General features: G+C 38.2%; 1 protein-coding gene across 1 annotated transcript in view; it reads left to right on the forward strand.

Moving 5' to 3' along the window:
• LOC137436602 (potassium voltage-gated channel subfamily KQT member 4-like) overlaps positions 1 to 19,095 on the forward strand; it is a 281,048-nt gene that overhangs the window by 143,971 nt on the left and 117,982 nt on the right. The window contains exons 3-6 of the mRNA XM_068130541.2: positions 1,128 to 1,254; positions 1,898 to 2,070; positions 17,509 to 17,634; positions 17,977 to 18,087. Coding sequence (XP_067986642.1) covers positions 1,128 to 1,254; positions 1,898 to 2,070; positions 17,509 to 17,634; positions 17,977 to 18,087 — 537 coding nt within the window. The remainder of the gene's footprint in view (positions 1 to 1,127; positions 1,255 to 1,897; positions 2,071 to 17,508; positions 17,635 to 17,976; positions 18,088 to 19,095) is intronic.

Raw genomic sequence — 19,095 nt, forward strand, 5'->3', positions numbered from 1 at the left:
ATTGTGTTGTATACGAGCCTTTATGGGAGCACTCCATTTCGGAATTTTAGTTTACTGTGCATTTCTTTGTTTCCTGGCCTTTTTAAAAATAAGCCTTTTTATTGTTGCTATTGAATTCCGTGTCAGGTTGAGTTGATTACCAGGGTTGAAGACGTCCAGTGGGATCCGTACAGGTAAGAGCTTCGCTACCTTTCGCTGCCCTCATCCCACGTGCGTATTCACACTGCCATTGGATTGAACGCCCTGGAGTGTAAAGCTCGGTTGGCCTCCATTACATCATCTGGGCCTCCATTACCTTGGAGGATCTTAATCCCCAGGAACATGATAATATCCTTCAATCCTGGAAAGTCCTACTGTCTCACCATGCCACATCAGAAGGACCACCAAACTAACATACCTATCTATTTCCATGGTCAGGCACTGGATGAGGTTCAGACTCTTGAAAGTCTAGGACTTGGTATCAGCCATGACATCCCCTGGGACAACCATATAGTAAAGCTAGCCTCGAAAGCCAGCCACAGACTGGGTATCCTCCGTTGATCCAAGACTTTGCTTGGAAAATCAGTGCTACTCACAGTCTACAAATCATTTGTCTGGAGCTCAATGGAATACTGCTCTCCCCTAAATGGGCTGGTACCCCAGGAACACACCTGTCCCTCCTGTCTCCTGGATTATGTGGTATCTAAAGCTCTCAACATTATTGGAATCTCACGCGATTAGGCCGAAGCACAAGGTTTGTTGCTCACTCCGTAGGCTGGTTGGTGGTCTCTCTGTTTTATACTGTCTATTCTGCAATAGCTCCCTCTGCTCCCTCTATTGCTCCCTCTGTTCTCTGTCTTCTGGCATTCCAAAGTAATGCCAGGATGCACATGTTCCTCCCATAACTGATGGCGAAACTCGCCATCTTAATATTTATATTTATATCTTAAACTATAAAATTATTTATATTTAAGAGATCGATGTAAAATTAACATAGAACAGTTAAAATGCTAACTTCTATGAAGGATACTTGTAATATGGCTAGCTTGTTGCATGCATAGATATATTAGGCCTATGCATGACAAGGGGAGTCATTACAGAAGCATAAATGATGCTTGCTGGGTTGAACAGGATGTGTTTGCCACCAGGAGAGAATAATGATGGTGCTGTTCGGGATCGAATACTTTGTGCGAATCTGGGCATCTGGGTGCTGCTGTCGTTACCGAGGCTGGAAGGGTCGTCTGCGCTACATGCGCAGGCCTTTTATCATTATCGGTGGGAGACATTCTCGTACTTTCCCTTCTGTCAAACGATGTTCGATTCACTACCATTTGTTTTTTGTCATTTCTCTTTTTTTTTTTGCAATTGCTTCATCCTTCTCTTGCCTAACATCATACTGTATGTACATGCATGAACAACCACACAATGCTTTGTGCTTCAGCTTAAAGATGTCACTCTTCCTGAATTTTCACATCGGCTTTCTTATTATGTATCGGGCAAGAAGTTACTACAAATGTAACAATTACCCAAAAGTTGGGAAAATTTTGGACACGTCATTAAAATTGCATTATTCACGTGAATTTTGTTGCTTTCTGAGCACGTTACTTTTGAAATACCAAAGTTAGATATTTAAAATGTTGTCGAGTTAGATTGTCTAATAGCCTGGGCACAATCACAATTCATTTATTACAGTCTTTGTCCATTCAATTATGGGAATTCAATCACTTTGAAGTGTATATAAATAATCAGAAGATTTATTTCACCCCCTCCTCTCCTTTCTTTACCCCAATTAAAATTAAAACATTTATATTAAATTATTATACTTTATATCACATTAATCCATGTACCTTTTCCCTTGTATCACAACATTCTTTTGTAATTTTGTATAATTTTAGGAGAATCTCTGTGTGATCAACAGATAGTCTGGTGCTCGCCTCCTCCTTAGCGATCGTAGCTGCTGGCACGCAAGGAAACATTGCAGCCTCAGCACTGCGCAGTCTGCGCTTCCTGCAGATCCTGCGTGTGATGCGGATGGACCGCAGGGGTGGCACGTGGAAACTTCTTGGCTCGGTGATATATGCCCACAGCAAGGTTTGCCCTCTGCTAATGAGTGACAATATTGACACCATTACCTGTAATATTTTGATTGAGGTACTTTTGGACAAGAAACAAGGTAAATCTATGGTACTAAAATGGGAGACAGCTCATACTCCATTACCATCTTGCCAGAGAGCTTAGACTGGGCATGTGTGTACCCCAAATTTGCTGTGCCGAAATATTTTTACATGAGGAAGGTCAATGTCTGAATAGCAAAACCACATGTGAAAGGTCAAATATTTTTCACATGAGAAAGGTCAATGTAAAATTTATATAAAAAGATGAAATATGAATATTTTTCAGTGAGCTGAGCGAGTACCGTGATGTATGATGCACATGTCATGTGGAACAGAAAGGTCCGAACGTAAATCCATCACTTAATTGCTGCACAACTATTTTTCATACATGTACATGTATTTACTACTTTGCTTATTCATGATTGGGCATTATTATTCATCAAACAAGACCGATAGCTAGTCTAACAATGTCGTAGCCAGGCTTGGATCTGCGAAGTGGAGGATCTGTTGTACCCCTGTCATGTGATCAGAACCTTAGCTCCGATTGGTGGACATTTGTGAGGGACATACATACATACACCAGACAAATGGACATACATACATACAACAGATGGACAGACAAATGCTCCAGACAGTATTGTCCTGGGGGCTATGCCATAAAAAAATATGGCTGCCAAACCACGTGACCGATGACGTCATCAATTTTTTTTTGACGAAAAATTGATCCCGAGATCACTCTCATGAAATTTCATACTGATCGGATCAAGTGTTATACATGTCGATTTATGATGTCATAATGAAGGTACCGAGGACACCATTGAAAACTAAATTTATTCCCCATGGGGAGTACTTTACAATGAGTTACCTTTCAATTTTCTTATTCGAGCGATTTCAGAGACATGGAGGTGCAAAGTTTTTCGGTTTTGCCAAGATGGCGCCCGTACCATGTGACCTACAACATCATAATTATGATTATAATTTTTTACACGAGGAGGCGCTCCTATTGTGAAAAATCAGTGTCAATCGGACCAACGGTTGCAGAGAAAACGAATTTTAAAGGGAATAAACCCACAAAATGCCGACTGAAGGGACATACATATGTACATACATACATGTATACATACACTACCGGTCAAAAGTTTTAAAACACCTCAATTTTTCCAGTTTTTGTTGAAATTTACGCAGTTTATGTCCAGTGAATAACCTGAAATGGTACAAAGGTAAGCAGTAAACTGCTCGAGGTAAAAAAAAAAAAGTTTAGGTTGGCAAAAACGGGAAAATAATGTAAATTGCACAGTTATATTGTAAAAAAAAAAAGGCCTTCTTCAGGGAACAAGTAATGGGTTAACAACTTACAGCTGCTCTGCAGCAATGTAAGTAAATTAAGCCTTGAAAGTTGATGCAAACAATTCCTACAGGTGTCCCAACCTCTGCTGATTACTTGATTACAAACCCCCTGTCTGTATAAAAGCAGTATTGGAACAGACTGTTATTACACCCTCTGAAGCATTATTTGGACAATATTGCACTGCAGGAAGTAGTATATTGGAAACTGGAGGAAACTCTGACAGGAAGAGGTCTGGCAGAGCCAAAGCCACAACAGAATCAGAAGACAAGTTTCTGAGAGTCAACAGCTTGCGTGATAGGCGGCTCACAGGACAACAGCTTCAAGCACAGCTTAACACTGGTCGAAGTAAGCAAGTCTCAGTTTCAACTGTAAAGAGAAGACTTCAAGCTGCAGGTTTGACAGGTCGAGTGGCAGTAAGAAAGCCATTGCTAAGATGGCATAATAAGAAAAAGAGGCTTGCCTGGGCCATGAAGCGCCCCCAGTGGACTACTGAAGACTGGAAGAAGGTCTTATGGACCGATGAATCAAAATTTGAAATCTTTGGTTCATCACGCAGGGTTTTTGTACGCCATCGAGCAGGCGAAAGGATGGTTCCTCATTGTGTGGCACCAACTGTCAAACATGGAGGAGGAAGCGTGATGGTCTGGGGCTCTTTTGCTGGATCCAGAGTCGGCGACTTGCACAGAGTGACTGGCACCCTGAACCAAAAGGGCTACCACAGCATTTTGCAGCGCCACTGAACCCTCTGGTATACGCCTAGTTGGTCAGGGTTTTTTTTGTTTTTTTTTGTATACAAGATCGAGGCTCGTGAAAGAGCTAACATTAATCACACAAAAGGTCAAACCGGCACATAAAACACAAAAAATAAGGGGAGCGGTAGACAAGATGGGGACAGAGGGGGAAGGACACAAACACAACATTTGTGAGCAGGGACATCGAGAGATCTGTGGGAGAGAGAGGGCTTGGGGGGAGGTGGGAGAGGTATAAAACATATGGACACTGCAAGGCCTTCCAGGAAAGAAGTTGGAATTTCAAAAAAGTGGATCTGGTGTGAATTAGCGGGGGTAGAAAAGATCAAGGTTTTGGATGGGGGAAGATTAGGCATGGTGGTGAACAGCTGTTTTAAAGACCTGGAGGGAGGAGTGGGATTGAAGGGAGTGTGGGAGTTTGTTCCAAAGGCGGGAGAAAAGAGGAAACATTGTTGAAAACATTCTCCAGTTGCTCCTGAGAAATTCAAATAATCCTACAGCAAGATAATGGCCCGAAACACACCTCCAGGCTATGTCAAAACTACCTTCGAGGAAAAGAACAAGACGGTAGGCTTCACATCATGGAATGGCCAGCACAGTCTCCAGACTTAAACCCCATCGAGCTGGTTTGGGATGAACTGGACAGAAGGGTGAAAGCAAAGCAACCTACAAGTGCAACACATTTGTGGGAACTTCTGCAACAGTGTTGGGAAGAACTTGCCGAACAATATTCGATTTCCATTGTAGAAAGAATGCCACGAGTGTGTTCGGCGGTTATATCTGCAAAAGGTGGCGACTTTGCAGAGTCAAAAATTTAAATTAAATTTTGTTAAACAAAATGATTCTATGATTTCTTTTTTATCTCCAATTGTTTATTTGTTCTATGCTTAATTTCAGAGTACATTGAGACATTAAACTGCGTAAATTTCAATAAAAACTGGAAAAATTGATGTGTTCTAAAACTTTTGACCGGTAATGTACATGCATATATGCATACATACATATGGACAGCCAAATGCTGTTCCAGACGGCATTGCCCTACGGACTATGCTGTAAAAAGAATTGAGTGATCCTGCTCCATGCATTTGCTGCATCAGCATCAGCTTTACGTGTGTAGTTAATTATTTAGTATAACTGCCTTGGCACTGACCTTTGACAAATATTCTGAAGAAAAAATCCCAAATTGATCATTTCCACCAGCACATTGTACCTTTGTTTGATGAGTGACTTTTTCACAAGTTTATTTTGATGAGTCATTTGTTGCTAACGTTAATTAATTACTCTTAAATCCAATTCTTGATTATGCGATGAAGCTAACTCCTTGGGCCTTTCACTTACTCACCGCAGGCAGGTTGGTGTTCTTTCTGTCTTCTACCGACTCCTCTCCGGCCTTGCTCCCCCCAGCTCTATCCGTGCTCTATCCCCCAAATATTCCTACAGGTCGCACAAGATCTGCCAGCAACCCTCTTATGGTTAAACTGCCAAAATCAGGACTCTCTGCTCACCTTCACTCCTTCATTCCCCCTTTTCTCCCGCCTCTGAAACAAACTCCCCCACCCTCTTCAATCCCACGCCTCCCTCCATGTCTTTAAAGCAGTTGTTCACCACCATCTCTTATCTTCCCCCATCCAAAACCTTGATCTTTTCTACCCCTGCTAATTCACCCCAGATCCACTTTTTTTGAAATACCAACTTCTTTCCTGGAAGTCCTTGCAGTGTCCTTGTGTTTTTTTACTTCTTCCCCTCCCCCCTTCCCATGCCTCCTCCCCCAAAGCCCTCTCCCCTCCCACAGATCTCTTGATGTCCCTGCTCTCCAATGTTGTGTTTGTGTGCTTCCCCATCTTGTCTACCGCTCCCCTTATTATATGTTTTATGTGTCTGTTTGATTTTTTTGACACAGAGATCTTTTTGTGTGATTAATGTTAGCTCTTTCATGAGCCTTGATGTTGTATACAAAAAAAAATAATCCCTTCAGCTGTTTTCAAGTAAACAAAAATATACATTCTAAGTGTTGTTTCACTTTTCCATCAGCCATGACAGATTTCACATCGATCGGTGAGGCGGTTTCAGAGAAGGGTTTTTTTAATATCGCCTTTCAAGCTAATATGGCTACCATACTACATGGCATATGCATGGGCGCGGGAAGTGGGGGTGCTGAGGGTGCTGCAGCACCCCCTGCTTTTTCTGTATTGTTTAACTGCAATGGCAGTTCAATCTTGGTTTCATCAGACCACTGCATCTTGTTTCTCATAGTCTGAGAGTCCTTTAGGTGCTTTTTGGCAAACTCCAAGCGGGCTTTCATGTGTCTTTCACTGAGGAGAGGCTTCCGTCTGGCCCCTCTGCCATAAAGCCCAGATCGGTGGAGTGTTGCAGTGATGGTTGGCCTTCTGGAAGTTTCTCCCATCTCCACACAGGATCTCTGGAGCTCAGCCAGAGTGACCATCGGGTTCTTGGTCACCTCTCTTACCAAGGCCCTTCTCCCCCGATTGCTCAGTTTAGCCGGGTGGCCAGCTCTAGGAAGAGTCCTGGTTGTTTCAAACTTCTTCCATTTAAGAATTATGGAGGCCACTGTGCTCTTGGGAACCTGCAATGCAGCAGAATTTTTTTTGTAAGTTTCCCCAGATCTGTGCCTCGACACAATCCTGTCTCTGAACTCTGCAGGCAGTTCCTTCGACCTCATGGCTTGGTTTTTGCTCTGATATGCATTGTCAGCTGTGAGACCTTATATAGACAGGTGTGTGCCTTTCCAAATCATGTCCAATCAATTGGATTTACCACAAGTGGACTCCAATCAAGGTGTAGAAACATCTCAAAGATGATCAAGAGAAATGGGAGGCACCTGAGCTAAATTTCAAGTGTCATAGCAAAGGGTATGAATACTTATGTAAATGTGATATTTCAGTTTTTTTCTTTTTAATAAATTTGCAAAACTTTCTAAAATCCTGTTTTCTCTTTGTCATTATGGGGTATTGAGTTTGGATTGATGAGGGAAAAAATGAATTTAAACGATTTCAGCATAAGGCCGCAACATAACAAATTGTGCAAAAAGTGAAGGGGTCTGAATACTTTCTGAATGCAATGTATGCCAACAAAAGGACAGGTTTTTAAAAAAGACTTCAAATATTAATCATGACTATTTCCCTTGTAATGAAAATGTGCCTCGTTCAGTTTTCGGTTTTAAAATGTACATAAACTCAGAGGTGATAAGTTCTTTAAAAGTGTACGTGTACATAATAACTTCTAAAAGAAGAAGTTTAAAAATATATTTTGCAAATTTCCCCGGGGTCTCGAATAATTAATATGTACGCAGGCATTTCACTCAACAAAACTGATTTTCATCGCCTCTAATGTTTATCTACTTCACATAATATGTGAATTGCATGTCCATCAGTTTGTTTATAAGCCTTGAAAAGTCAGGCGAACTTTCCTCTGCATTATGAGAACGTACCTTCATTGAGCGGTGTATATTAGACCTCTGCCGCAATTGCTGCAAACAAAACATGCATTCCCTCGTTTCCTCTCCATTAGTAGTAATCAAAAGATATCATTGCTTCCTCAAAACGGTACCTTAATTTAATGATATAAGACATGTTGTTCAGTCTTCTAATGTACACCAGAGGATTTGCGGCCTATTCCAAGGAAGGAGGCTGAAACAAAATGGCAGATTAAGATCCTGGCGAGGGAGAGCGGGCTGACCAAGGATAAACCTGGTTTTGTTTTTTCATGAGATGAGTTAATTATCTTCAAAATGGGTGTTTAAATTTACTCAAACGCCCACTTTTCATTCATGCACCCCGATGGAGTTCCCTTAGTATGCATGCAAAGTTTCAGGCAGCTATGTTACTTGGTTTTGGAGTTATGGAGGAGACACACACACAAACACACAGACACACTGACATTTATTATTAGATATAGATGCACATAGTATGCACCCACCTGAGTAGTTGCTCGCAGTGTACAAGCATGCCCCACTCGTATGTATATGCACACTATGTACATATTTATAATGAAAGAAAAGTTAATTCCATAGATAACATGTGTAAGAGAAAGAACCAAAGTGAAGAAGTAGAAACGCTGTACCCATGGTATTTGGAAATCATGCCGAATACATCACCACATGGAGGCCGCCATAACCTGCATCACCACATTGAGGCCGCCATTGTTTCTATTGCATTGTGGATCTAGTCGGTAAAATAAAAGAAAAAACAATTTTCATTTACGATATATTTTGTAGACGAGAAACCAATAAAGACAACGAGGATAACAAATTTGAGATTTTATTTTTTTATTTTTTATGCATGCTCAATGCGATAAAAGAACCAAAATGAAGAAGAAACTTGTCTAACCCACTGTGTTTGGGTGTAATCGGCAAAATAAAAGGAACTAGAATGACACTCTTCGACGTCACGATGTCGGCCGATATGCTCCCACCCACATTATTACATAATTATAATACTTGCACCATGTTTGATTTAAATCCGTTCAGCTGTGCTCAACTTATTCCATTTTTACTTGACATGACCATTGACTTTTGACCTCTTGACCCCAAAATTTATTCTGTTCATGTTTACATCATGATACATACCTGCACCAAGTTTTAATTTAAATCCCTTCAGCTATTCACAAGTTATCACATTTTTAGCTGACATCACCTCTGACCTTTAGCCTTTGACCTCGTGACCACAAAATCGAATCAGTTCATCTTTACATCATTATACATACCTGTACCAAGTTTGAATTGGATCACTTCAGCCGTTCTCAAGTTATAGACCAATTACAGACTTTGACCTTTGATATTTGACCTATTCATCCCAAAATCAAATCAGTTCATCTTTAGATCATTCTACATAAATATACCAAATTTGGTCAGAAGCCCATCACTGGTTCACAAGCTATCGTGGTAACAGGATCTATACCTAACATGACCTCTGACCTTTGGCCTTTGACCTCATGACCCCATAATCGAATCAGTTCATCTTTACCTCATTACACAAACTGCACCAAGTTTGACTACGATCACTTCAGCCGTTCTCAAGTTATCGTGGTAACAAAAACCTATCACGGACGGACAACCTGAGAACGTAATGGCTCCGTCGACTTTGTCTACGTAGGCATAAAAACAATTTTAATTTACTGATATATATATATATATATCTATATATATATATATATATATATATATATATATATATATATATATATATATATATACATATATATATATATATATATATATACATATATATATATATATATATATATATATATATATATATACATATACATATATATATATACATATACATATACATATATATATATATATATACATATATATATATATATACATATATATATATATATATATATATATATATATATATATATATACATTATATATACATTATATATATATATATATATATATATATATATATATATATATATATATATATATACTGTATATATATACACACACAGTCACGTGAAAAAGTAAGTACACCCCATGTAAAGTTTTGACTTTTTCAACATATTTCAACATACAGCTATTTGATCTTCATTTCAACAATATTGATAGATAAAGGTGATATGAATGAATGAATGAATGATTGTTTTGAGGCCATTTTCCCCGCTAGAGCGGGGGTTAGCCTTGCGGGCCCCATGACAATCATGGTTCCCTGTTTGAGGCAATGTTTTTATGGCCGGATGCCCTTCCTGACGCCAACCCTTGGTCGCCTCTTACGATGCACAGGGATATAGTGTACCTATTCTAAACCGGGGTTCACACCGGGATCATTCATCCCAGCAAGCCGGTACTCAATTTGCCGACCTCGGAAGGATGACAGGCTGAGTCAACCCCCCTGGCGTTAATTCAGCAATCGACTGGGATTCAAACCCAGGATCCTCGGATCCTAAGCCGGCACCCTAACCGCTAAGCCAACACCAGGGATAGACAAAGGTAGATAAAGATAAAGTGATAGATAAAGGTGATATAATATAACAAATATCATGAAACATTTACATTTCGTAGTCCATTGTATAATTTAAATAAACATAAATGCAAATTTCACATGTGGAAAAAGTAAGTACAACCTTGGCTCGAATAGGTGGTATTGCCCCCTTTGGCAGAAACAACCTCACAGTCTCTGACATCGACTGGGAGAAATTTTTGCCCACTCCTCCATGCAGAATTCTTTCAGCTGTGCAAAGTTTGAGGGGTTTCTTGGATGCACAGCTCATTTCAAATCCCCCCACAACATCTCGATGGGATTTAGATCCGGGCTTTGACTTGGCCATTCCAGAACCCTCCATTTCTTTCTTTTCAGCCATTCCTTGGTGGATTTACTGGTATGTTTAGGGTCATTGTCATGTTGCAAGGTCCACCTTCGGTTGAGCTTCAACTTTCCAACAGATGGCCTCACATTATCCTCAAGCACCCTTTGGTACAATGAAGAATTCATAGTGGATTCTATGATGGTGAGCTGCCCAGGCCCTGATGCAGCGAAGCTGCCCCAAACTATAATATTTCCACCACCATGCTTTACAGTTGGTATCAGGTTCTTGTGGTCAAATGCTGTCTTTGGTTTTCGCCAAACATGTCTTCTGGTACTGTGGCCAAATAGCTCTACCTATGACTCATCTGTCCAGAACACATTGTTCCAGAAGTGCTGGTCTTTGCCTAGGTGTTCAATGGCAAACTTTAGTCTTGCCCTGATGTTCTTTCTGGACAGCAAAGGTTTCCTCCTGGCACACCTCCCATGTAGATCAAATTTGTGCAGCCTCTTTCCAATGGTAGACTCCTGCACTTTGACATCAACAGTGGCAAGAGCTACCTGTAGGTCCTGTGATGTCATTCTGGGGTCCTTAGAGACTTCTTTCAGCATCTTGCGGTCTGCTCTCGGGCTAAACTTGCTGGGGCGGCCTGGCCTGAACAAGTTAGCAGTTGTTTGGAATCTTCTCCACTTGTCGATGTTCTTCCGGACAGTCGAATGATTGATTTCAAATTGTTTGGAGATCTTTTTAAATCCCTTCCCAGACTCGTAGGCATCTATAACCTTCTTTCTGAAGGCCTCACAGTGCTCTTTTGATCTAGGCATGGTGACGCCGCACACTTCAACAACAAAGAACAAACCAAACTGAATGTCTGAGGTTTAAATAAGTATATGTACACTGTACAGTCACATGAAAAAGTAAGTACACCCACCCCATGTAAAGTTTTGACTTTTTCGACATATTTCAACATACAGCTATTTGATCTTCATTTCAACAATATTGATAGATAAAGGTGATATAATATAACAAATATCATGAAACATTTACATTTTGTCGTCCATTGTATAATTTAAATAAACATTCATGCAAATTTCACATGTGGAAAAAGTAAGTACACCCTTACATTTATCACTACTTCAAATACCTAAAATTAGAATCAGGTGCACCAGCTCAGGTGCAAATGATTAGAACATCGTTAGAGATGAAGCCCCTTCACCACCGAAAGCCTTCAACGAGACATACCAGTACCCGACTGCAAAGCCGCAATGAGCCGGCGAAGCCAAAGCCTCTTGCCACTATTTTACCCATCACTAAGGCATCAGTAGGTTAGGTAGTAGGTAGGTGTAGTAGGTACCGTACGTCGTTCAAAATGACACCATTTGCATTCTGGATGAGATTAAAATTTATAAAATTTACTTCTTGAATAATTCGGTGAATTCCGTCTCAACTTCGGATATTTCCGGCCGTGAAAAACTATGCCCTACGGCCTACGCCCGCGAGATTTCTAAAAAATAATTCTTCGTCAATTTTAGAATATTTGACAATGTTTTCAGCCTCCGAAACACGGTAATAAGCTTTTTTGAAATGTTTTTTCAAATGCTCGAATCTCATTGGTGTTTGGTGACAATTTTCGTTGAAGATAACCAGGGCCCGTGTGGGCCCGGGGAACGAGGTTGTTCTTAAATTATTTTAATTACAAATTGGAGGTGCATAAGATTGTGAATCAAAAAAAGACGGGTGAAACAAACTCCTATTGAACTTTTTCGCAATTTTTTATGCATACTTCCGCATTCGGAAGTTGGTGACCTCCATGGAGCGATTTGGTTTTTGAAATATTTTTTCAAATGCTTTAATCTCATTGGTTCCGGTGTTTGGTGACGATTTTCGTTGAAGATAACCAGGGCCCGTGCAGGCCCGGGGAACGAGGTTGGTCTTAAAGTATTTTAATTACAAATTAGAGGTGCATAAGATGGTGAATCAAAAAAATACGGGTGAAACAAACTCCTATTGAACTTTTTCGCAATTTTTTATGCATATTTCCGCATCTGCAAGGTGGCGGCCTCCATGGAGCGATTTGGTGCGTCAAAGCTTCGAAATTCTCAAAGGATTCAGCAAAATCTGGCTTTTCAACATAATACATACACATTCACTCACAACACCGGCTTCGCCGGCTATCATAAAACTTTGAATTCAAGATGGTAGGCAAACCAAACTGGTTACAACTTATGTGGAAGCTTTTATTTATTTTTTTGGGGAAACTTTGGCATTACAGACATGGGTATTGTCATCATTTTAAACACAAGTGTTATTTATACCTCTGGGATGATTAATGCATTAGGTGAATAATGGCGGCCACCTTGGAATTCAAGATGGCAGTTAAACCAAACTAGATACAACTTAGGTGACAACATATTTGGAATCCTTGGTATCACGAACATCGGTATTTCCACCATGTTAAAACTTCAATAATGCTTTGAAGCCGAGTTATAAGGCAAAAAAGATGACAAATGGCGGCCATTTTGTTTTTTTCAAATTTGAGGGTCAAAATCTCAAAATTTAGCCTGGCAAACAATATTTTTGAATTCAGCACCCTCAAATTATCCTAAAAACTTGTTTGCCCACTTTTAACATGAAATGCCTACAACATTCAATTTTCTCAAATCTTGACCTGTCTAGTACACAGCAAAACAAATTATATATTATTTTAAAAACAAAAGTTACTGCACATTTTTTTTGTAACACTTTCATTTCTGAGTGTATGAAATTAGCTGTGAGCATGCCTAATATAAAGAAATATTTAGAAACGACTTACCCTTGGTACATGCATGACAGATTATACAAATGCTTTCTATTGACAGATTTCTACTGATAGATTTCTAATATTGACAGATTTCTACTGATAGATTTCTAATATTGACAGATTTCTACTGATAGATTTCTAATATTGACAGATTTCTACTGATAGATTTCTATTGATAGATTTCTAATATTGACAGATTTCTACTGACAGATTTCTACTGATAGATTTCTAATATTGACAGATTTCTACTGATAGATTTCTAATATTGACAGATTTCTACTGACAGATTTCTACTGATAGATTTCTAATATTGACAGATTTCTACTGATAGATTTATATTGATAGATTTCGAATATTGACAGATTTCTCCTGGAAGATTTCTATTGATAGATTTCTAATATTGACAGATTTCTCCTGGAATATTTCTATTGATAGATTTCTAATATTGACAGATTTCTACTGATAGATTTCTAATATTGACATATTTCTAGTGATAGATTTCTAATATTGACAGATTTCTACTGATAAATTTCTTTTGATAGATGTCTAATATTGACAGATTTGTACTAATAGATTTCTACTGAAAGATTTCTAATATTGACAGATTTCTACTGATAGATTTCTATTGATGGATTTCTAATATTGACAGATTTCCACTGACAGATTTCTACTGTTAGATTTCTATTGATAGATTTCTAATATTGACAGATTTCTACTGATAGATTTCCATTGATAGATTTCTAATATTGACAGATTTCTACTAATAGATTTCTATTGATAGATTTCTCATATTGACAGATTTCTCCTGATAGATTTCCATTGATAGATTTCTAATATTGACAGATTTCTACTGACAGATTTCTACTGATAGATTTCTAATATTGACAGATTTCTACTGATAGATTTCTAATATTGACAGATTTCTACTGACAGATTTCTACTGATTGATTTCTAATATTGACAGATTTCTACTGATAGATTTATATTGATAGATTTCGAATATTGACAGATTTCTCCTGGAAGATTTCTATTGATAGATTTCTAATATTGACAGATTTCTCCTGGAATATTTCTATTGATAGATTTCTAATATTGACAGATTTCTACTGATATATTTCTAATATTGACATATTTCTAGTGATAGATTTCTAATATTGACAGATTTCTACTGATAAATTTCTTTTGATAGATGTCTAATATTGACAGATTTGTACTAATAGATTTCTACTGAAAGATTTCTAATATTGACAGATTTCTACTGATAGATTTCTATTGATGGATTTCTAATATTGACAGATTTCCACTGACAGATTTCGACTGTTAGATTTCTATTGATAGATTCTAATATTGACAGATTTCTACTGATAGATTTCCATTGATAGATTTCTAATATTGACAGATTTCCACTGACAGATTTCGACTGTTAGATTTCTATTGATAGATTCTAATATTGACAGATTTCTACTGATAGATTTCTATTGATGGATTTCTAATATTGATAGATTTCCACTGACAGATTTCTACTGATAGATTTCTGTTGATAGATTTCTAATATTGACAGATTTCTACTGATAGATTTCTATTGATAGATTTCTAATATTGACAGATTTCTACTGACAGATTTCTACTGATAGATTTCTAATATTGACAGATTTCTACTGATAGATTTCCATTGATAGATTTCTAATATTGACAGATTTCTACTGACAGATTTCTACTGATAGATTTCTAATATTGAGAGATTTCTACTGACAGATTTCTATTGATAGATTTCTAATATTGACAGATTTCTACTGACAGATTTCTACTGATAGATTTCTAATATTGACAGATTTCTACTGATAGATTTCCATTGATAGATTTCTAATATTGACAGATTTCTACTGATAGATTTCCATTGATAGATTTCTAATATTGACAGATTTCTACTGACAGATTTCCATTGATAGATTTCTAATATTGACAGATTTCTACTGATAGATTTCCATTGATAGATTTCTAATATTGACAGATTTCTACTGACAGATTTCTACTGATAGATTTCTAATATTGACAGATTTCTACTGATAGATTTCCATTGATAGATTTCTAATATTGACAGATTTCTACTGATAGATTTCTATTGATAGATTTCTAATATAGAGAGATTTCTACTGACAGATTTCTATTGATAGATTTCTAATATTGATAGATTTCTAATATTGACAGATTTCTACTGATAGATTTCTAATATTGACAGATTTCTACTGATAGATTTCCATTGATAGATTTCTAATATTGACAGATTTCTACTGATAGATTTCTATTGATAGATTTCTAATATTGACAGATTTCTACTGACAGATTTCTACTGATAGATTTCTAATATTGACAGATTTCTACTGATAGATTTCCATTGATAGATTTCTAATATTGACAGATTTCTACTGATAGATTTCTATTGATAGATTTCTAATATTGAGAGATTTCTACTGACAGATTTCTATTGATAGATTTCTAATATAGATAGATTTATAATATTGACAGATTTCTACTGATAGATTTCTAATATTGACAGATTTCTACTGATAGATTTCCATTGATAGATTTCTAATATTGACAGATTTCTACTGATAGATTTCTATTGATAGATTTCTAATATTGAGAGATTTCTACTGACAGATTTCTACTGAGAGATTTCTACTGATACATTTCTATTGATAGATTTCCACTGATAGATTTCTAATATTGACAGATTTCTACTGAGAGATTTCTACTGATACATTTCTATTGATAGATTTCCACTGATAGATTTCTAATATTGACAGATTTATACTGACAGATTTCTATTGATAGATTTCTAATATTGACAGATTTCCACTGATAGATTTCTAATATTGACAGATTTATACTGATAGATTTCTATTGATAGATTTCTAATATTGACAGATTTCTACTGACAGATTTATACTGATAGATTTCTAATATTGACAGATTTCTAATATTGACAGATTTATACTGATAGATTTCTAATATTGATAGATTTCTAATATTGACAGATTTATACTGATAGATTTCTAATATTGACAGATTTCTAATATTGACAGATTTATTCTGATAGATTTCTAATATTGATAGATTTCTAATATTGACAGATTTATACTGATAGATTTCTATTGATAGATTTCTAATATTGACAGATTTCTACTGACAGATTTATACTGATAGATTTCTAATATTGACAGATTTCTACTGATAGGTATCGAGAGCAGACCGCAACCCTGGTGTTGGCTTAGCAGTTAGGGTGCCGGCTTGGGATCATAGGGTCCTGGGTTCGAATCCCGGTCGATCGCTGAATTAACGCCATAGGGGTTGACTCAGCCTGTCATCCTTCCGTGGTCGGCAAATTGAGTACCAGCTTGCTGGGATGAATGATCTCGGTGTGTACCCCGGTTTAGAATAGGTACACTGTATCCCTGCACATCGTAAGAGGCGACTAAGGGTTGGCGCCAGGAAGGGCATCCGGCCATAAAAACATTGCCTCAAACAGGGAACCATGATTGTCATGGGGCCCGCAAGGCTAACCCCCGCTGTAGCGGGGAAAATGGCCTTAAAACGATCTTTCATTCATTCATATTCATTCATTCTACTGATACATTTCTCCTGATAGATTTCTAATATTGACATATTTCTAGTGATAGATTTCTACGCCACAAAACATTCTGATGCGGGACTTGCTGAAGAGCAGACAGAACTAGACCGGCGATCCACTCGGTAGAGTGCATACCTCTGGCAGGTTGAACAGTTTACATTTTGTAGCCCATTGATAGGCCGGATCTGTATCCAAAATCGAATCAATTCGTCCGTGTCACACACCCGACCTGTCCACCAAGTTTTGTCTGAATCCGTCCACAACTTTTTGAGATATCCTGCTCACAGACAGAGACAGACAGTGTTGAAACATAACCTCCGTCCACCTTAGGTGGCTGAGCTAACAATATAGCTTGCCTATATGCAGAAAGATACCATAGGCCTTATTTAGAATGTGTGGAAGAGTGTTAAAATATAATATGTTGTAAGGTATTGGAATTCTGAATATAATTACACCGTTACAGAATTGAGACACTCAGCGGTGTTTTGTGCATACATGTTGGATTTTCCAAGGACTTCCTTGGGGATTATTCTGGAAATGGCTGGAAGCCACTTCAGACTGGTATATTATATTAGATACGAGCTTTGACACTACTTATTCGTCTATCTCTTCAGGAGCTGATCACGGCATGGTACATCGGATTCCTGACTCTCATCTTCTCCTCATTTCTTGTATACCTGGCAGAAAAAGACACCAACAAGGAATTTGCCACTTTTGCAGATGGTCTGTGGTGGGGCATGGTGCGTGCTATGTCACTAGATTATGGAATGGCCGTTTACCTTAATCTATAAAATAAATTTGGTGATAATAAAAATTTACGTACATTTAATATATCATTTGATATTTTACGGTTAAAGTTGAACATTTTATATGGAACATTTTTGTATCATTATTATTTTCTGGAGGGCACTGGTGAGGAGGGGTGGGGAAGGTGATGTTTTAAATTGTATTTCCAACTGATTAACGAGAATACAAGACAAACTCTAGTTTACCATAATATTTTCATCCAGGGAGTCAATTTTAACACCTCCCTTTTTTATGGGTCAAATGCAACATTTAACTTCTGGCCTGGTTTATCTTAGATCACATTGACCACCATTGGTTACGGTGACAAAATCCCGACAAGCTGGATCGGAAGATCGTTGGCTGCGAGCTTCTGTCTTCTTGGAATCTCCTTCTTTTCTCTACCGGCGGTACTGTGAAACACCTGAGCGGATACATTGAGACAATTAGTGGTGCAATGCGGTCAAACACCCCATGGTACAGATCTTTACATCCAATTGCCTGAAACGTTGTGGATTCTGCCTCACACTGACCACAGAACCACACTACGACACGATGGACCACATCGGGAACCACAGAGTTGTTTAAAATAACTAGAGGAGCTTTTCATCTCATAAATACGTTTATGATAGAATGAATCAGATACTTGCTAATCGAGCAAAACTGGTAGTACATCAATATATTGACAGCCATACATGACGTAAAATGGGAAAACCTATTATACCGTATTGGGCACACAATCATGCCAGCTGTAGCTGTTGTCTGCAATAACATAAACAATAACTTATTTAAATCTGAAGACTTTTCAGATATACATTGAGCTTCCATCCCCTTGGAATGCACTGTGTTGTTTTACGATTCCCTCGATTAAGTGGAACTGTACGACGGGATTTTCAGAGGGCTTTCGTTCGCGTCATTCAACCAGACTCAGTGGTGTAATTGTTAAAGCGTCCGTTCTGGGTCTGAAAAGGTCGGTGATTCAAACCTGACCCCGGTCAAGTTCATAAAAAAGACTTTATAAATGATACGTACATGCCTCGATTGGTACGTATCCCCCTCTTTTTATCTTTCCTATCCTCCTCCCCTCTCTCTCTCTCCTGCTCCCTCTCCCCTTTCCCCTCCACCTCTCTCTCCACTTTACCCTCTCCTCTACTCTCCCACCACCTCTCTCTCCCCCACTTTCCTTTCCCCCCCACCCCCTCTCACTCACACTCTCTCTCTCTCTCTCTCTCTCTCTCTCTCTCTCTCTCTCTCTCTCTCTCTCTCTCTCTCTCTCCCTCCTCTCTCTCTCCCCCCTCTTCTCACGAGGTCATCATGACAATTTAATCTACCATGAACATTTCTGTGTTGTCTTTATATTATCTGAATTTTACCAATCCCTCGCCAGGCATTTGGTTGTTTTGATTTTGTGTCAGGTG

The sequence above is a fragment of the Myxine glutinosa genome, chromosome 11, assembly GCF_964187855.1.
Source record: "Myxine glutinosa chromosome 11, kmMyxGlut1.1, whole genome shotgun sequence".
In the NCBI taxonomy this organism is placed as follows: domain Eukaryota; kingdom Metazoa; phylum Chordata; class Myxini; order Myxiniformes; family Myxinidae; genus Myxine; species Myxine glutinosa.